Here is an 18,828-nt window from a genome sequence, read left to right on the forward strand (position 1 = left end):
ATTGGTCTGAGTTCAGTCTTGTGAGCGCGTGACCTCATTTGATGCCTGAGTGTGTACAACAAATGCTTAACACTACCCTCTGATAAAACCTTACTGCTCGCTCACACTACCACAAAAGGAGGGTAAGGTGCTATCTGCTTTTACCTCTGCCTACCTTTAGGGTTCCACTGGACTCTGTGCACACTATACCTCATTTTGGTGTAGTGTATGCAGAGCCTGCTTCATACACAGTAGGAATATTTCATATCATAAAGCAAAATAATGAAGGTAGTCCTCGGGGTCAGTAAGTTGTTGTGTAACATTAAACTAAATGATAAAATGGTCTTATACGTCATTATTGTTATTCCTCTTCTTTCTCAGTCTTTTTTCCTAATTTAATAAACAGCTTAGAGGCAGCAACAGTTTTCAGCATTATAAACTTTTGATCTTGGCTTCAGAAAAAGTGGATTCTCTGCTTCTGAACCAATCCTAGCCCAATTGACTTCCCAAAGACCATGCAAAACATCACCTAACGTCAGTGTATTGTGCTATTAGATGTTTTGTCATTCATGTCAGCCTTCTTTATTGCTCTCCTTTTATTGATACAGCATGTCTTTTGCTTGGTATTGTGCTATATTTAGCATTATAGATGGTTAGATTTGTAACAGCCATTAGGAACAAACTGGACAGTCATACGATTGCTTTATTTATCTGCATGTTTCTTTAAATTTACTTTTATCGGCTCGCAGGTATGTAACCTCCAAATATACTACTCCACAGGTTTCTGCTTTCTTTGCGTTTAATTTACTCTATTTGAATGTTTAGCATTTGTGAAAGGTTCAATCTTGAAATTCCATTTATGTGGCCCTTTTTCCTGCCCTCTTGGCTGCCAAACCGTTGTTTGTAGAAGCAATTTGGAGCTTTTTTTATGCATTGACTACCCTACAATATGCTCATGTCATACATGTGTAGATTAGAGTCATGGTGTGACCTCGTTCCATGTGGTTAGTATCTTGCACATACTTGTTTCAGGGGTTGAATATGCTTTGTTCAATGCCCTTGGAGAAATTAGTCCGTTCTGAACAGAAATAGCTAAGCCTTTGTTTGACTGTAAATTATGACAAATTATCCAACTCTGTTGAGCAACAATTTTTTCTCTTGCACACATTTTTTGTTCAATTTAGGTAGAAAGAGCATCTGCTTCTGAGATTTTCCATTATTTTCAGTGAATATGAATGTGTGAATTTGAATGGCTAACATGGCTGTCTTAAAAAAAAACCATTTCTTTTAAAACATGCTTGTCTGGAAAAATATTGAATTTGCTCTTTAAAGAGGCTTGAGTCAGATAACCACAGTTCCCCTTGAGGTACGGATGTGTGATATGATTGGCAGTCAAGTGATCGCTGATGATTTCAACAAACGCTGCAGGAAAAATTGGGAGAGCATCTAGACAAAGTTGAAGGAGAAATATGCTCTTACTATTTAGCATTGATATTCTGTGCTGCTGAAGACAATTGAAATTACATGATTGGTCCCAGTTTCACAAAATTAATATTTGTAATGTACATAACCTCTGATTTTATTGAATCATTAAGTGTTAGGAGTCACCCGCGCCATTCTAAATTAACTACATGGTCCGAGAAAAAGTTTTGGACTCTTTGCTATGGGATGATGGCAAGCAACCAAGCAAGGAGAAATGGTTATGGCATCAAACATCTTCTAGATCTGAAAGAAACACGTTAGTGATAGATGCCTTACCTTAGAATTACCCCTAAGCATCATGTTGGATCAGAAAGTTTTCGTCATCAGTACCCCTGCACATCGGAAGGTGGCGTCGTGCGGCTCCGCATCTGTCATTGGCGTTGTGGTCGCCGAGATGAGGTAGCGGCAACTACTTAGACGCTGCCGTTGGTTCTTTATTTTTCCGCGCCAGCAAGCGCAGATCCAGAGAGAGGTACCCACAGTCACTTTTTAAAAAAGTTTTTCGAAGCCTTTTTGTCTCTTTTTTTTGAGTCGATCAGCTCCTGGTGCCGTAGGGATGCCTGGCTTTAAGTCTTGCGTGGACTGTCATCACATGATGTTGTTGACGTACCTGCACCGTGTGTGACTCTACTGCCTGGGGCGCAACCATGACCCCAAGTCGTGCCCCTACTGCCGGGCCATGGCGCTGAAGACTTTGCGGGAGCGGTCCCGAAAGTTGCTGGAAGTTCGGCAGTCAACTCTGCGCCGTTCAAGGTCCCGGTCCCGTGGGAAATGCGAAGCACAAGAAGTCGAAGAAGCGCCATCGCTCTCCGGCTTCCCCTTGCTCGTATTGCGACACGGCTGATGTTGCGGGTTGTGCCACCCCCGCGGCTCTGGCGGAGCTTACGCAGGCGCTGTTGGCCTACCCGCCCTTCCCAGGTCCGTCGGGGACTCCTGCCCAGCTGCAGGATTTTCTGTCAGCCATGGCCCGCCTCTTTGGGCCGTCTGCCCCCGCCGGCGTGCCTTCGGGCCCCGTGGACTCGACTGGGGGCCCCCGCTCTGCATTGTCGGCGGCTCGGGCCCCATCATCGCGGTCGGCTCCGACCACAGCGTCGCAGGGTCTCCAAGGATCCATGCCTGGATCCCGGTCAATGCCGGTTGAGCTAGTGACACCTCCACTGATATCGACCCCACCAGCACCACTTCCGTTGTCATCCATGCCCCAGGACGACGCTGCCCCCGGTTTCAGCCCCAAAATGGACACCGCGCTGATCGATGCTGATTCTGACGCCGATGGGGCCTTTCTACCCCTATGTCCAGCCTCCTTATTTTCTGCCTGTTCATCAGCCTTCGGAGGAAGGGGAGAACTGGGAGGGGTCTGAGGACCCTCTCACAGTGCAGCGTGAGTATGACCCGGACTGGGCAGAAGATTTGGGGGATGCCAGTGGTCTTAACACCTCTCCTAACAGTGGCATGCTATCTCCTCCTACAGTGGCTACGGATCAGGGTGCCAGCTACGCTGTGGTGTTGCGTAGGGTGGCAGAGGCTCTCCACCTCCAACTCCCTACAGTGGCCGTCAGGACTAACCTCCTGACAGAAGTGCTTCAGCCAGTGGCTACATCTGTGGAGCCACTGCTGCCTTTTAATGATGCACTTTCTGACATTCTTTTTGGCACCAGGTCCAGGCCCAACACAGGGGCTCCTGTGGATAGGAACGTGGTCCGACACCATCGCCCGGCCACCGGTGACCCCCTTTTACTCTCCCAACACCCCACACCTGAGAGCTTGGTTGTCCAAGCTTCCACGTCCCAAAGCGCATTCCCTACCGCACCCTCGGATAGGGAATCCAAGAGGCTGGGACAGTTTGGAAACAAGATTTATTTTCCTCTGCCAGTTCAGGGCTGCGGTCTGTGAACACCGCATGTATTTTGAGCCGTTATTCCCACTCTATGTGGAATACGGTGGCGCAAGTGCTGCCCCCGTGTCCGGAAAGTGCTCTCCCAGGCTATTGCTGAAGGGAGAGATGGAGCCAGGTTCACAATTCAATGTGACCTCGACACCGCCGACTCGCTGGGCAGGGGGATTTCCACGACAGTGGCGCTCCGTCTTCATGCCTGACTGAGGTCTACTGGCTTCTCTGGGGATGTCCAGAAGACTGTCATGGACATGCCCTTTGATGGCATATGCCTTTTTGGCAACAAGGCATATAGTGCGTTGGAGTGTTTTAAGGACTTAAGGGATACGGCCAAGTCCTTGGGCCTGTCAGCCAACCAACCTCCTCCGCATTCTGCTTTTCGCTCCTTACGTGGCTACGGAAGGGGCGTCCCTACAGAGCCAGCAACAGTCTCAGCGCAGCCCCGGACGCGGAACCCACTGTGGTGGGTCAGGGCGCCAGCGGGCGGATCAGTCAACCTCCACCCGGGCCACCACTGCCTCCAAACCTTCCTAGTCGGTCTTTCAGGCCCATCAAATGCCAGTGGACGGCAGGATTCACCATCACCTCCCCCACTGGAGCACCATCACTATGGACAGGTGGGTTTTATAAATAGTCCGAAGGGGCTACTCCCGCCCCTTCGAGACTGCCCCTCCAGCCATGCCCCCCTAGTACCACTGCATGTCGGGGGATCATTTGGCACTTCTCCAGCAGGAAGGTGTGGCCCTCTTGGCCAAGGGGGCCATCGAGCGCGCCTCTGGACATGGCTGGAACATCCGGGCATTTCCCTGGTAGTTCAACACCTGGCAGGTTCACTGAACGCCAGGGCGGACTAACTCAGCCGCAGGCGCATGATGGATCTTGAATGGCATCTGCGCTCAGACGTGGTGCAAGGTCTCTTTCAACAGTGGGGAGAGCATTGGCTAGATCTTTTTGCCACCGAAGAGAACGTGCAATGTCATCAGTTCTGCATGTTGGAATTTCCAAGGCGGCACTCGCTAGGCGACGCTTTTCGTCGCTAATTGGGTTGCGGTCTGTTGTACGTCTTTCCGCCTTCACCACTTCTACCTAGAGTGCTGAAGAAGATCAGGCACGACCGGGCCCATGTCATTCTTGTGGCTTTGGACTGGGCTCAAAGAGTATGGTATCCCGAGTTTCTCAGTATGACAATCGATCCCCGATCTGACTGCCTCTTTGGGAGGATCTTCTGTTGCAGCAGCTGGGGACGGTCCTTCACCCGAACCTGTCAAGTCTCCACCTCCTTGCGTGGAGATTGAGCGGCGGCAGTTAATTCCTTTGGACTTCCCTCCTGAAGTCCGTAATGTGATTCTGGCAGCCAAGCGTCCCTCCACTAAGTTGGTATATGCCTGCCGGTGGAACAAGTTTGTGGCATGGTGCACAGCAAAGGATCTGGATCCCCTTTCTGCCCCTCTTTCAGAAGTTCTTTTGTTAATTCTTTCTTTGGCTCAGCAGGTTTCTGCTCTGGGCACTATCAAGGGCTACCTTTCTGCTATTTCAGCCTTTTTCAGGCTCCCTGACCAGCCCTCTCTTTTAAAGTCCCCTGTTGTAAGTAGGTTTCTCAAAGGCATTACTCATCTTCTTCCTCCTATTCGTAATGCCACAGTGGGACTTGAACTTGGTTTTCACATATTTGATGTGCACTCCCTTTGAGCTTCTACACATTTGTCCTTAACGTCTTTTAACTTTGAAGACTGCTTTCCTGGTGGGCCTCATCTCCGGTAGGCGAGTGAGTAAGCTTTAGGCGCTTTCTTGTAAACCTCCTTTTCTGTCTGTTCATCCGGACTAGGTTGTACTCCGATCCTGTCCGTCCTTTTTGCCCAAAGTTGTCACTGCCTTTTTACATCGGGAAGACCATCACTTTCCCCACCTTCTTTACTCCGCCGCAACCTTCTAGAGAGGAAGATTGGCTCCACCGTCTGGACCCAAAACGTGCGCTCTCGTTCTACTTTAATCACACACAACAGTTCCGGGTGGATGACCAGCTCTTTGTTGGCTACGTTGGTGCCAAAAAAGGTTGGGCAGTACACAAGCGAACTATCTCTAGATGGGTCGTCTTGTGTATTAAAGCCTGTTATTCTCTGGCTAAAAAGGAGCCTTCGGTGGGGCTGTGCGCCCATTCCACCAGGGCGACGGCAGCCACTACAGCATTTGGACGCGGTGTCCTCCTGCAAGACATCTGTCGGGCAGCTACGTGGGCCTCACTGCACACTTTTACTAAGCACTACTGCCTGGACAGCCAAGTCCAGAGAGACTGCTTCTTCGGCCCTTCTGTTCTCCAGGACTTTCTTGTGTGATCTTTGTTTGCTGAACCACCACAAGGGTTGATATTGCTGGGGTATCTGTTCTAAGGAAAGGAATCTATCACTAACGTGTTTCTTTCAGATGCACAAGTTACTTACCATTGGTAACGATATATCTGTAAGAAACATTTGTTAGTGATAGATTCCTTACCGCCCCACCCATCCTCCCCGTTCGGCGAACTGAATTCCAGGGTTAAGGTCATCCCTTTCAGGGTCCTAGTTTCAAGGCACCAGTGGTCAGTATCTTGCATTGCTCTGCGTTCCTGGTGCGGAAAGTCGTGTACAGAACTGATGTCAGCGCGTGAGGGCGGCGTCTAAGTAGTTGCTGCAACGTCATCTCGGTGAACACGACGCCAACGACGGATGCGGAGCTGCACGACGCCACCTTCCGACGCGTTGGGGTACTGCTGACGAAAACTTTCCGGTTCCAGCCTGACTCCTGGGGGTAATTTTAAGGTGGGAATCTATCACTAACTAATGTTTCTTGCAGATATATCTGATAGAGGCATCTAGCTGCAGATTCCTTAACTTGGAATATCCCCAGGCGTCAGACTGGATCCGGATTTTTTTTTTTTTGCAGCAGCAGCAGCAGCACCTCTGCGCACCGGCACCTCACGACCCCTCGCTGACGTCGTCCATGGACGTGACGTCAGCGAGGTCTTATAAGTCCCTCGCGGCACGCTGATGTCAGTTTCCTTCTTTTCTGCGTGCAACGCGGATCCGGAGTAAGCGGTTCCTCTGGCCTGTTTTCAGTCCCTTTTTTGACGCTTCACGTCTGGAACAGTGTGCGATGCCTTCGGCCTTTAAACGTGTACCTCCTGTTCGCAGCAAATGTCAGCAACGGACCCACACCTTATCTGCATGTGGTGTCTGGGCGAACACCACGACTCAACGGATTGCAACGCCTGCCAACACCTCAAGCCGAAGTCCCGGCAGGAGCACAGGATGAAGCTGCTTTCAGCTCGCCTGTCCCGGTCGGAGTCGTCTCTGCTCACGGCCTCCTCATCGGCCCTCCCTTATCCACCATATCCTGGTGCAGGGGCGACTTGGACCCAAATGGAGGCCTATGCCGCGGCCCTGCAGGCCTCCCTTGGGCCCCCTCCTCTCCCTGGGTCATCCTTGGAGCCCCACTACGTGTGGGGTCTCCGGCGGACTCTTAGGCGGATCCGCCACTGGCGCCGGCTGAGCCCCTTGCCTCTAGCGATGATGGAGATATGACGTCGTCAGGACGTTGCCCGGCTTGGTCCCCCTTTTCGACCCATAGCACCCCTGCCACACCACATAGCCCAGTGGGACTCCTTGTGGCGCCACAGGTGGTTGCTGGTGCTCGCAGCCTTGCTTCGAGCACGCCTCAGCCTTCCGGACAGGCGGGGTCGGTGCCGGTCCGGCGCCGTAGACTTGCCTCCCCGGTCCGGCGCCGTCCCCTTCTTAGCAAGCGGAGCTTGTCGTGGTTGATGTGGAGTCGGCGCCGGACGAGGCCGAGTCGGCGCTGGGTGGGGCAGGGTCGGCGCCAACTGGAGTCGCCCTGGCGATGCCCTGACGCCGGATTATTGACTCCTCTCCGGAGGCTTCAGGGGGAGTTTGGCATCGCCTCAACGCCGGATCTGTCCTTGCCTCTTAACCCTCCCCCCCATCCCCCCTCCCCCCCCCCCCCCCCCTGGAATTTGTGGCCCCAGCAGACTCCCCCGCCTCCTCAGGAGTGCCATCAGGACCCTCATTCGTCAATGGGGCTTCCTTCTTTTGGGCATTGGTCAAATCCTCAGTTCATCGGTCAACCTCCTTGTGGCGGGAGACTTAGTTTACAGCCCTCACCCACAGATGAGTTGCTATCCCCTCCTCGGAGGGCTACAGAGGCCAGTGCGGCGTTCATTAGGGTTGTCACCTTGGCCGCTCGTGTTCTGAGTATGCAACCCTCTTCAGTCCCCTGTGCCAGTTGACCCTCTGTTGGATGTCCTCCACCAGGGTTTGGGGAATGTTAAGCCGCTTCTACCCTTCAAAGCCTCTCTTTAAGATGCCCTTTTGGCACCTGGGCTCGGCCATCTTCCGGTTATCCGGTGGCTCATTCTATCTTGCACCGCCACCGTCCTGCTCCACATGATCCAGTTTGTTTATTTGTTCACCTAGACGATCAGGGTTTTGTCCTGCCAACTGCTTTCCCTTCCTTTCCTCAGCTGCTGCTTGCTCCCTCCCGGTAGTCCAGATGGCTGGAGTCGTGGGGCCGTAACATTTTCGCCTCTACTAGTGCAGCTCTTCAATCACTAAATACAGTGTGTGTCTTGGCTCGGGCTACTTCTGCCCTTTAGGACTTTGTCGAGTCTCTTTTATCGGCCACTTCTGAGGGCGCTCGTGTTGACCTCCTTCATCTTCTCCATGATGGCCGTGGTTTGGCGGCGTTTACAATCTGCTCGGCGTTGGATACTTAGGACTCCTTAGGCTGTGCTATGCTGGTTCGGTGCCCCACGGCGCCATGCTTGGTTGCAGGATGGCGTCTTTCCGGAGAATATCCGGGAACGCCTTGTTGACCTTCCCTTTGATGGGGTCCTTTTGCTTGATGCCCATGCCGATTCGGCTGTTCAGCGCTGCCTTGAGGGCTTTCTTCCTCCCCCATAGGTCTGTATTTCGCAGGTCTCCATTTGACATGTTCTGGGGTGGTTATGCTTTTATTCAGCGTCCACCAGTTGCACTATGAGTTTTTTAGGCTGGCGGTAAGCCTACTGTGACGGTGTTCGACAGGTTGTTTGTGTTCGGTCCTCGGACTATGGTTTGCCCTAGAGGTGTTCCCCCCGTTGTTCTTGGGGATTTGCCATACTCCAAGTGAGGTACCTGTATGCTATTCTATAGCTCTGCTATGCGTCAGGCGGGCATAGAGGCCCCTTTGGGCTCTCTACGTCCAATGACACCATTGTCTAACCGTTGCACGGTGTTCAGTGCTGTGCCTTTTGGCGCTGTCTCCTATACGCCATGGGACTCACCATGCATCTGTGCTTCATTCTCCCTCTTTGGAGGTTTTCAATATAATTCAACACGCTTCAAAACGCGGCTACCTTCTGCCATGGGTGCACTAGGTGGGTTCCTCCTACGGCACCTTTTGCTAGATACATTATATCTACGTCTCCACCTCTCTTCGCTACTGTGAAGTCTGGTCCTATGTCTCCGTGTTTCCTAGAGCAATTCAGTGCTTGTACTAGAGTTTGCCTTGTTCTGCACAGCGGTGTCTTTTCTGGTATGCTTAAGTGCACTTCGGTGCCTTTTCCTGCATCTTCGGCATTAAGGGTTCCTTGCGTTCCACTCCTTGGGGTGGTCCCCACCCCGCTTCACAATGCTCCTTTCTCTGGTGTTCATATACTAAACAGTCCCACTCTTCCGTGGGGGGGTGGATTTCTCCTCACAGTCGGAGGAAGTGGTAAAAAGATCTGAGGTTCTTCTCAACAGTTATGCGTGTTCCTATTGGCACTTTCAGTGCCTCTGCGGCCACTCCCTTCGGATGTGTCTTTTTCACTGGATGTCACCCTACTCTATGTCCCCTGTGCCTGCGGGACAGCTCCTCTGATGCAGGTCGTCCCAGGTGCTGCAACCTGCTTGTCTGTATTTCGTGGGTTAGTTCTCACCTCAGTCTTCAAGCTGTCTGGCTGGGCAGTTCCATGCTTATTTTAGCTCTGCCGCCTTGTTGCCTCTGTGGCTGTCTGCTCTGTGCATGTTTTAGTTGGGGTCCGCTTCAGCGGGGCTCCGAGTGATGCTGTTCGCCCCTGCCACCCCTTTTAGTGACTAGATGTGCACTGGGCATGTCTTTTGTTCCTGCCTGTACTTCTAAGATGTTGCTTAGTTCCTACCTCTTACCCTTCGCTTTCTGGATGTGGCCTCTCCGGCCTCCCTTGCGTGGGCTAGCCTGGTAGGCTCTGGTTACATTTCTTCATGTTACCCTCTAGCTTTCGTTGGTGTCCACTTACTACACCATTGAGCTGGGAGTAGTCCTTCCTCCTTCGTTCTAGACTCTCTCTTCTGTTCTGGGATATATCTAGTGCTGTTTATGCATCTCATACTCATACAGGTATGCTGTTGCCATTCTGGCAGTTTGGGATGCCTTGTCTTGCTCTTCGAGCTACTTGGGTTGCTGTCTTGCTGTTCCGCCACAGCCTTCCCCATAGTCTGTCACTCTGTTGCCAGCTCAGTGCTTCGGGCACTTTCTGTTGTTCTGTCACAGACCCTCCTCCCCCTTGGGGTATGGCAGTGGTATATATTCTAAGTTAAGGAATCTAGATGTCTTTATCAGATGTACAAGTTACTTCTCTTCGGTAACGATGTATCTGGTAGAAACGTTATCTAGCCGCAGATTCCTTAACGCCCACCCATCCTCCCCGTTCTGCGAGGACCTTGCCAGGTGGGCTTCTCCACTTTGCCTCCTCACAACCCCACTTACAGGAGAAGTAGTTTCATCTCTCTCCATAGTACATAGTCGGTGGCCTCCGCCCATCAGTTCAGTAAGCAGTGACGAGCAGGCGAGAGCAGCGAGGCAAGGTGAGGCGAGAGAGCAGCGGGAGTAGGCGAGGTGAAGTGGCTGCTCGCTGTTGCTGTTTCCTGGGAGCTCACTAACAGAGCATCGGGCTTCCCTCGCGGCCCGGGACCCTACAGCCCGGGACCTGCAGCCACTGCTGAAAACGCCCTGCACCGCCCGTCCTGCAGAAAGGAGGAAGTAAGGAGGACGAAAGTGAGTTTTGCAAGCATAGGCAACTCACCAACGCGCACGGGGCACAGCGAACAGCATAAGGACCAAGGTATCGGGGGGGGGGGGGGCAGACGCGAGCGCGGCTGCCAATAGAGGCGGCCGCGAAGTAAGAGCCCGGGGGGGTCGACCGACAGGCAGTCCGAACAGGTCCGATTGACCAGCGGCTCCCCTTTCGTGCTCCGCTTGCAGCCAGCCCCCCCTCCACCCCCTCTACCTTTCACCAGCAGCAGCGGGGAGGTGCTGCTTACAGCGCTTCCTTTGCCCACAAGCCCGAGCCTGATCTGGAGGCGACTTGGGACTGCTGAGGGTTTGAGCCCTGAACTTTGCCCTGCACCACCGGCCCCCGCCCCACGGGTGCCATCTGGATCTCGGCTGCCTGACGGAGGGTACCACCGAGGGACTGCAAGGCCACACTCCTCGATAGCCGGTGCCTCTTCCCCCCAGTGTACAAGACCCCTGTCAGGTGCCTGGTTGAAGGAGTAGGGGCTAGGTCTCAATTGCTCCTTCCTCCAACTAACAGCCTTCACCGCTACCTCCACCGCAGAGAGCGCCGGTCTCTGCGGGGGGGGGGGCTCGGAGACTCGGAGAGGCGAGGGACATGGGAAGACCGGAAGAGGTAAAGCCTTTCCACACAGAAGAAGCTTTGAGCTTAACCAGCGGCCTGGGGCCCACTAACGGCATGAGGTCAGGAAAGGCCTGGGGCTCTCCGAAACCAAAGCCTAAGCAAAATACAAAAGCAAAAACGGAAAACGGGAAGGGAAACAAGAAAAAGGACAAAACAAATCCAAGCTCTCCCACCGGCATGGAGTCGAATCTCTCCTTAACTGAGCAGGCACCTGGGTTGATTAACACCAAAACAAAACACGGATCACTAACGGCCTTATCTCAAGAGATACCAGCAAAAGAACCACAAATTGAAAAAAAGCTTCACCAACCCAAAATATACACAAAGTTCGCATTCTTAAAGGATGCGGGCTCAGCTATTTTCTCGCGCAACAAACTCTTACATGGGCTGCAATCCCCACTGCTCCCTTCGCTACTGAGGCAAACATGCTAATCACCACCATTGTGCGAAACGGCCACAAGCACCTTGGCCCCAGAGAACTCCACGGCCGACCTTTACCAATGTGGCACCCCTAAGCACAGGAACATAAGCGCAAGCACATCACTTGAGATCCTGGAGACCTCAGCTGCAAGAGGAAAGCACCTCGATTCAACTCCCAAACAGAAATCATCACCCACACATCCAGCCGGCTGGGCTCTAGGCAGCGAGGGCAACGGCACGCGGCCCCCACCAGTCGAGTCCAAACCCAACCCAAAACCTACTTTAGAACCAAATGTAGTCGATAAACCAGACAAATTGGAAAGCTGTTCAAGTAAAGAGGATCCTGTGGACGGCCTCCAGGCAATAACACCAACACACATACCAACACCGGCTATCCCCAGGGAAAAACAATCTTGCACAGAGCCGGGCTTACTATCCACGAGCCACAGCACACCCATTAAGTTCCATCCAACAGCTGCAGGCTCTTCTCCACCTACAGACCTGGAAAACTACGGCTTCGCATCAAGCTCCTCGGGCAGGGAGGCACCCAGTCTTCACAACTCCAGCCGGAAAGCTGATGGCAGGGCAACAGTGTCCTCCCTTAATAGACAAGAATGGGAAGATATGCTAGCAACTTACACACCAGATCTTAAAGACACCCTCAAAGACCGCCTCTCCCTCAACTCACCCACGGCAGCCAACAACACCAATAACTTCGACCACATCTCCAATGAGAATGAGCGGGGTAAAGAACATAACACCGGAACTTGGATCTCACTACTAAACACGATCCAGCTAGCAGTAGACGCCCTGCAATACCAATCGGATAAAATGGAGCTACAACTCAATCTTCTTAACACACTGGCAGTCTTTACAGCCGGCATCGACGACAAGTTGGGCAACCTGAACAATCTGATACTGAGAGCACAGACAAACACCTACCTTAGTTGCAACTGTAGCCAGGCAGTAGATAAACTTGCCACATTGCCTTCAATGCTTACTGACCTAATAGGCGACATAAAGAATCTACATAGAGGCAACGCAACCAAAGAAACGGGCCCCTACATATCTGAAGAGGGAGACACCGGTAGCAAAGCACCAGGTACAAACCGAACCGTCCAGAAGGCCCCCGCAAACGAGGAGACAAACCAGTCGGATCTGGAGTACCCGAAACAACTCAACGCTAAACAACGGCGCCAACAAAAAAGAAAAGGGCGCAAGCAAAAATCTAACACAGCCACAAGAACATTCTTTCCCATCTTCTTTGGCATAAACGAAACACGCTCGGTTAACACAAACGACGTCCATCCCACAGAAAGGGAAATCGCCGCGCCCATCGGCCCAATCCAGCAGCAAAACTTAAACAGCAGTCGGCTGAACCAAGAAGGACAAGGGCCTCAAGTTCAATTGGCAATAAATCCAACGAGACAAATAGACGCACACAGAACAGCGGCATCAATGATCAACCAGCTACCACAGCCCATCGGGACCATGAAAAACCAAGAGCCGGTCCCCGACTGCCAAGCGGTAGACTCACCACCGCTAAATAGGGAGCCCCCTTACCAAAGGTACATACCTGACGAGTCCACCAACCAAGCCACACTAATAACAGCTGTAAGCAAGAAATCACCTCTGTCAAACCCCAAGGAGGGGGCTAGGGAAAGAGGCATTGGCCTTACGCCAAGCCCAAACTATGAAGAGCAAATTAGAGTCACACTAACCACGACTATCCACCCTGCTCCTAGCCAAACTGACTACCCACAGGTAAAAGAGCCATTAGAGAAGAGAACTGCATCAAAGCAACTAACATCAACTAAAGTAACAAGACATTCCTCCAACATGCCAGGCGATGGCAAACACCTGGTAATTCACGAAGCTCAGTCTGGTCACGGAGCAGCAGTTCGAGCACATCAAACTTCAATGAAACAGCAGGCGGAAGGAAGCAATAAACAATCAACTGAGATTTTGATCTTCTACCCGGAATATATATCACAAGGGCAGCAGGACCTGCTGAATCGAGGCAACATTCTTAAACTAATGGAATGCATCCCAAACCTAGGGGTGATAAGTACCACGGACCTAATTTCTGTTGAATTCCTGCCTGCTCCAAGCCCAAACAGTCAAGAGGCGATGAGGACAACCTTGCCCTCCAGCAATGCCGCAGACCTGATTGCAGCGGAAGCAGAGCAATTCAAGACCTGGGGCATTAAGCTGGTCCCTCTACAAAGACCAGCCTATCCCTCGCCTCTCCTGAAGAGAATCAGCCCAGAATCAGAGACTCACCAGGCAAACACCTTTAGTGTACTCAGGGGCGCCCTGGGATGCTCACCAAAAACAAGGGAAAATAGCCCCTGGCAGCGACCAACAGACAGGCCGACAGCAACAATAGGTTCCGAGTTAGCGCCGACAACGGGCAGGGGTACCCCAGCTTCAAAGGGCCATCCGACCCGCACCTTTACCACCACCAAGCTACATCGAGGTAGCATGCCAGATATGAACACACGCAGCACCGGGGAACGGGCAGAAGCCAGCGCAAGGGAGGCACTACACCAAAACCGTGCACCAGCAAGAGAAACTTTGTCTCGAACGATCTTCATATGTCCCGAAGAGGTCTGACGCCTCCAACAAACCAGCGAAGACAAAAGAGGAAGGGCGTCATCCATAGGCATCTGCTCTTGGAATATAAACGGCCTGTCCTCAAAAATGGACGACCCGGACTTTCTAAAGTACATCTCCCTATTTGATATAATAATGTTGCAAGAAACCTGTCCGACAAGCACAAAACACATCCCGGGCTTCACCTGCTATGCAACAGCAGCGGTCAGAAACAACATATTTGGACACCAGTCAGGAGGCCTGGCTACATATATATCTACCACAACAATACCTTCGGCTTTCCTAATGGATTAATCGACATCCTCAACCCTAACAGTAAAGATAAAGCTACAGCTTGGCAACAAGGAAGTAGAGTTATGCCTTGTCAACGCATATGTCCATCCAAAACACAGAGCTAAAGATTCAAACAAAATCTCGAACCAACTGGCGGAGTATGTCACTCAAATGGAAAATCCACTCTTTATCCTGACTGGGGACTTTAACCAAAACTTACTCGGCTCGTCATCAGAAGAGGTTCTGGTTCTAAACACAACTTACAGTATACCAGCACAAAGTTCTCCTCTAAACAGGCGCAAGCGTCAAAACGACGCCCTACTACAAGACCTAGAACATCACAATCTTCGGGCACTAAATGGAAGATTTACGACGGATTCCCCTCCAGTAGAAACATTTTACTCACACTCTGCCAGCTCCATCTTGGACTATACATTCGTCAGCCTGGCATTATTTCCACACATCCTGGGGTTCAGAATGGGGGACAAGGGCGATAGCGACCACCGCCCTCAGGAATGCCATATAACATCCAAGACGCCATTAGCAATCAGGCCAGATAAAACGCTGGGAGAGATCTACTCAATCAATCAAAAAAGAATCAAATGTACCCCAACCAACATAACTACTTTGGCCAATACTGCCCTCCAAAGGTGCAACATTCAAAAACCAAACGCAGCCGGGTACATCTCTCATTGGGAGCAATACACAGAATCACTGCTAAATGATCTGGCTACTAAGACCGCCCCTAAAAGCAACTTCTACAAAGAGAGCAGTAAAACCAGCCTAAACAAAGGACCAAGAACACAATTAAGGTCACAAAAAAGAATTGTAAACCTGACCTTAAGGAAGGTAAGAACAGCGCCCCAAAACACACACCTACGAGCCATGCTGAAAAAACAAAGGGCAGAGCTCAACCATTTAAAATGGAAAATTAAAAAAGACGTGGAAAATGAGGCATGGGCAAAGCTACTACACGATATCCATGCAATAATAGCGCCCGCTTTTGGCAAACAGTGAACAATATCCTACGTCCACAGTATAAGGACCTAGGATCTCACATTGTGGAAGAGTCATGGATTAACTACCTCAGTAGCCATTTCAATGACTCTCCTGGACCTACAGGAGCACAAAGATGTAACACTACAGAGCAAGCTCTCAAAACGCCCACGTCAGTGCTACTCAGCAAGAGAGTGCAAAGCCAACCCAAAGTCACCTCGGCAACATCAGCTGCCCAGGAGATAGCCCTAATCACAAAGTAGATCTGCAAGGGGAGGAAAGAAGGAGCCCCAGGCCCCAATGGTATTCCTCCAGCCCTGTTTAAAGAAAAAAACACAGAATGGGCAACCATCATGCAACCATTATTAACGGAAATTAGACTCCTAAATAGAATCCCAGATTCTTGGAGAGGGTCGGCAATCGTCCCCATACACAAAAAAGGCGATAAAATGGTTCCTAACTATTACCGCTTAGTAGCCCTCATCGACAACGAGGCAAAATACTTTGCGGAAACCATTTTAGAGGAGATCGTGTCATGGGCGGACTCAAATCAGATCATACCATTGAACCATACCGGCTTCCGTAAAAACACAGGAACAGCTACTAACATTCTGGCTATCTCTCTGATTATTGATGCAGCGAAAACAAATAAATTTCCACTGCACCTGTGTTACATCGATTTCAGTGCAGCATTCGACAACATCGAGAGAGGCAGGCTTTGGGGGAAACTAGCACAATGGGGCATACCGCAACCGATTCTAAACATGCTGGAGCTTCTCCACTCTGATACCTGGGTGCAGGTGAAGCTAGGAAGCGGCACCCATCTGTCATCCAAAGTACGCACCACCAAAGGCCTCAAACAAGGGTGCGTGCTCGCCCCGATACTGTTTAATCTGTACATGGCGGACCTACCAAGCCTACTCAATACATGCAACTCCCATTCCCCGAGGTTGGGAGGAAAAACTCTAAGCAATCTACTATACGCGGATGACGTCGTACTCCTCAGCCATACTCATACTGGCCTTCAGAAGTTACTGATCGAAATGTACAGCTATGCAATGCAAAACAACCTAAAAATAAACCTGAGTAAAACACGCACGATGACAATCAACACCAGGAACAAACACCAGAAGTCTTGGTCCCTGGGTGGCCGGAAAATCGAGCCATCCCGCGAATACAAATACCTGGGAGTCATTTTTGACAGTGAAGGTTCATTTGCCCAGCAGCTGCAGGAAACAAAAAGAAGAGGAGCTCTGATCGCTGTCACACTGAAAAACTTAGCCAATCAACTGTCAGGGCCTACTTTGACACCATACTTGAAAGTCATTCAGGCTAAGCTACTCCCCTCTATTTCCTACGGCAGCGAGGCACTATGAGGAAGAGATTATAGGAACCTAGACACTATCCAGGCAAAAGCTTATAGAACAATGTTCTCGCTCCCACCCTATACCTCGCCTGCGCAACTAAGGCTGGAGTTTGGCTTGCTAAAACAGGACCTCGCTAGACAGGGAGCCTACATCATTTGCTGCCACAAACTCCGCTCTGCCACAACCGACACACTAAACTCACTGCTGTGGCATGACATACAAAGCAGGGACGCATCTCAGGCACGCTCCTACCTGAAGGCAGCATTGGGGGCCGTCAAAGCATATGCGCTCTGGGACATGCAACTCGGGCATAACCCGTTCAAAAAACTAGTCTGGAAAAACATTAGAAATCTTTCCTTACTAGAGGACAAGGCGGCCTTTGCAAAAAGAAACCATGCATGGATGACATTAAACACGTATAAAACACTGACACCACAAGCATACTTCAGCCAGGGCTACTCAAAAGCCATCAAACTGAAGTTCTTGAAACACAGACTAGGGGTGCTGCCCAGCAGAGAGCTCCTTCCACCATGGCTCAGGAGCAACAGCCACGAAGCCTGTCCACTCTGCAACCTAGAAGAGGGAGACATACTCCACATGACCTGCCTTTGCGAAGAGCTTCGACAAGCCCGCCAGCAGCTCTTAAAGGACCAGTTCAAGCAGATAGGGACTAGCACACAAAGGCAAGCGGTGCTCGCCTGCTTGAATCCTGCAAATACTATGCACAATAAACTTACCTTACCTTACCTCACTTTGCCTCCTTTCAGTTGCCATTGGTTTTCTTACAGGGTGCTCACATGGTTGCACCCTTTTTAAAAATTGCCATATGCAGCTGCCTCCCTCCATTTGTATTCTTTCCTGTAAAGCGGTGCCTTTTGATTCACCATCATCAGGACCTTCTTCTTCTCCTTTTGCCTTCCCTCCTTCCCACCTTCTCCATTGACGTAGGGCTGTTGTCTCCTCTATAGTCGCCTTCTTGGGGATCTGCTGGGCTGTGTTTCGGCCTCCCTCTTTCTATAGGGGAGGTGCTATTCTTTTCATACCTTTTCGCAGTAGACTGTTCTTCCTGTGCCCCGTCCTTGTTGGCCGGCACAGTTCTACGTAGTAATAACAATCTACCTTTGTCTGTTGAGATATTCTTCCCTTTTGACTCAGCCTGTGGGGAGGGTTCATGCTTCGCTTTGCGGGGTTCTTTGTCAGAGCTTGCTCTGCCCTTACTTTTTCACTTACATGGAGACAGTGACTAACACTGTCTTTTATGATGGTGTTTTGCACCATCCTCCTTCTCTTTTACGGATTTTTCATCCTTCGCACACTGTTCCCATACTTTCACATTTTTGTTGGTGGCTCCGCGTTGTGCAGCGGAAAACTTTCTGAGAAGAAAACTGATGTCCGCGCGCCGGGAGGGACCTATGACCTCGCTGACGTCACCGGGTCGTGAGGCGCCGTCCCCCGGCGCTCAGAGGTGCTGCTACAAAACATTTTCCGGATCCAGTCTGACGCCTGGGGATATTCAAAGTTGAGGAATCTGCGGCTAGACAACGTCTCTACCAGATACCTCGTTACTGAAGGTAGGTAACTCGTACATCGTTACAGAAGGTAAGTAACTTGTACGTTAAGACCACAAGTTGGAAAAAACAAATTGAACAATTTCTTTAAAGCTTTAAAGCTTTTTATTTCCCTGTGCAGTCCTTCGATTGAGTAGGCCTAATTTGTGTACAGCTCTAACCTTGCTTGTTATTGGGTTCTTTGTGATGATCTTTAATTTTAACCTTTGGTTTTTCCATTTAACTTTGTTCTCATGAGTGTGCAAAACAGTTGTTGTATTCCATAAGTTTTATTTTATTTTTTGCTTAATTTCTTCTAGAAACATGTCATTCAGGTTAATCAAAAGGTAGGATTGAAGTTGCTTGGTGCTATTACCTTTACACATACTTGGCTTTCTAGACCTTTTTTTCTTAAACTTTCTACTTATGTGTGTTTTGGAGATGAAATAATGACTGCTAAAGGAACATGGCATCCTTATAACGCTGCTAAGCATGCCTTGTGCACTCTGCTTTTTTAAAGCAGTGATTGAGATTTGCTAAAATTGTTCTTTCTTTATACTAATACAC

The 18,828-nt window shown here is 50.6% G+C and overlaps 1 protein-coding gene across 2 annotated transcripts in view; it reads left to right on the forward strand.

Annotated features, from left to right (window-relative positions):
• The window catches only part of MARK3 (microtubule affinity regulating kinase 3), a 596,913-nt gene that overhangs the window by 488,645 nt on the left and 89,440 nt on the right, over window positions 1-18,828 (forward strand). Inside the window, exon 16 of one of the 2 annotated variants that reach the window (XM_078660239.1) lies at window positions 18,582-18,608. The exons of the other annotated variant lie outside the window; for it this stretch is intronic. Within the exon in view, the coding sequence (XP_078516365.1) occupies window positions 18,582-18,608 (27 nt within the window). The remainder of the gene's footprint in view (window positions 1-18,581; window positions 18,609-18,828) is intronic. 2 annotated transcript variants of the gene reach the window in all.

Source organism: Lissotriton helveticus, chromosome 9 (genome assembly GCF_964261635.1).
Source record: "Lissotriton helveticus chromosome 9, aLisHel1.1, whole genome shotgun sequence".
NCBI classification, from domain to species: Eukaryota; Metazoa; Chordata; class Amphibia; order Caudata; family Salamandridae; genus Lissotriton; species Lissotriton helveticus.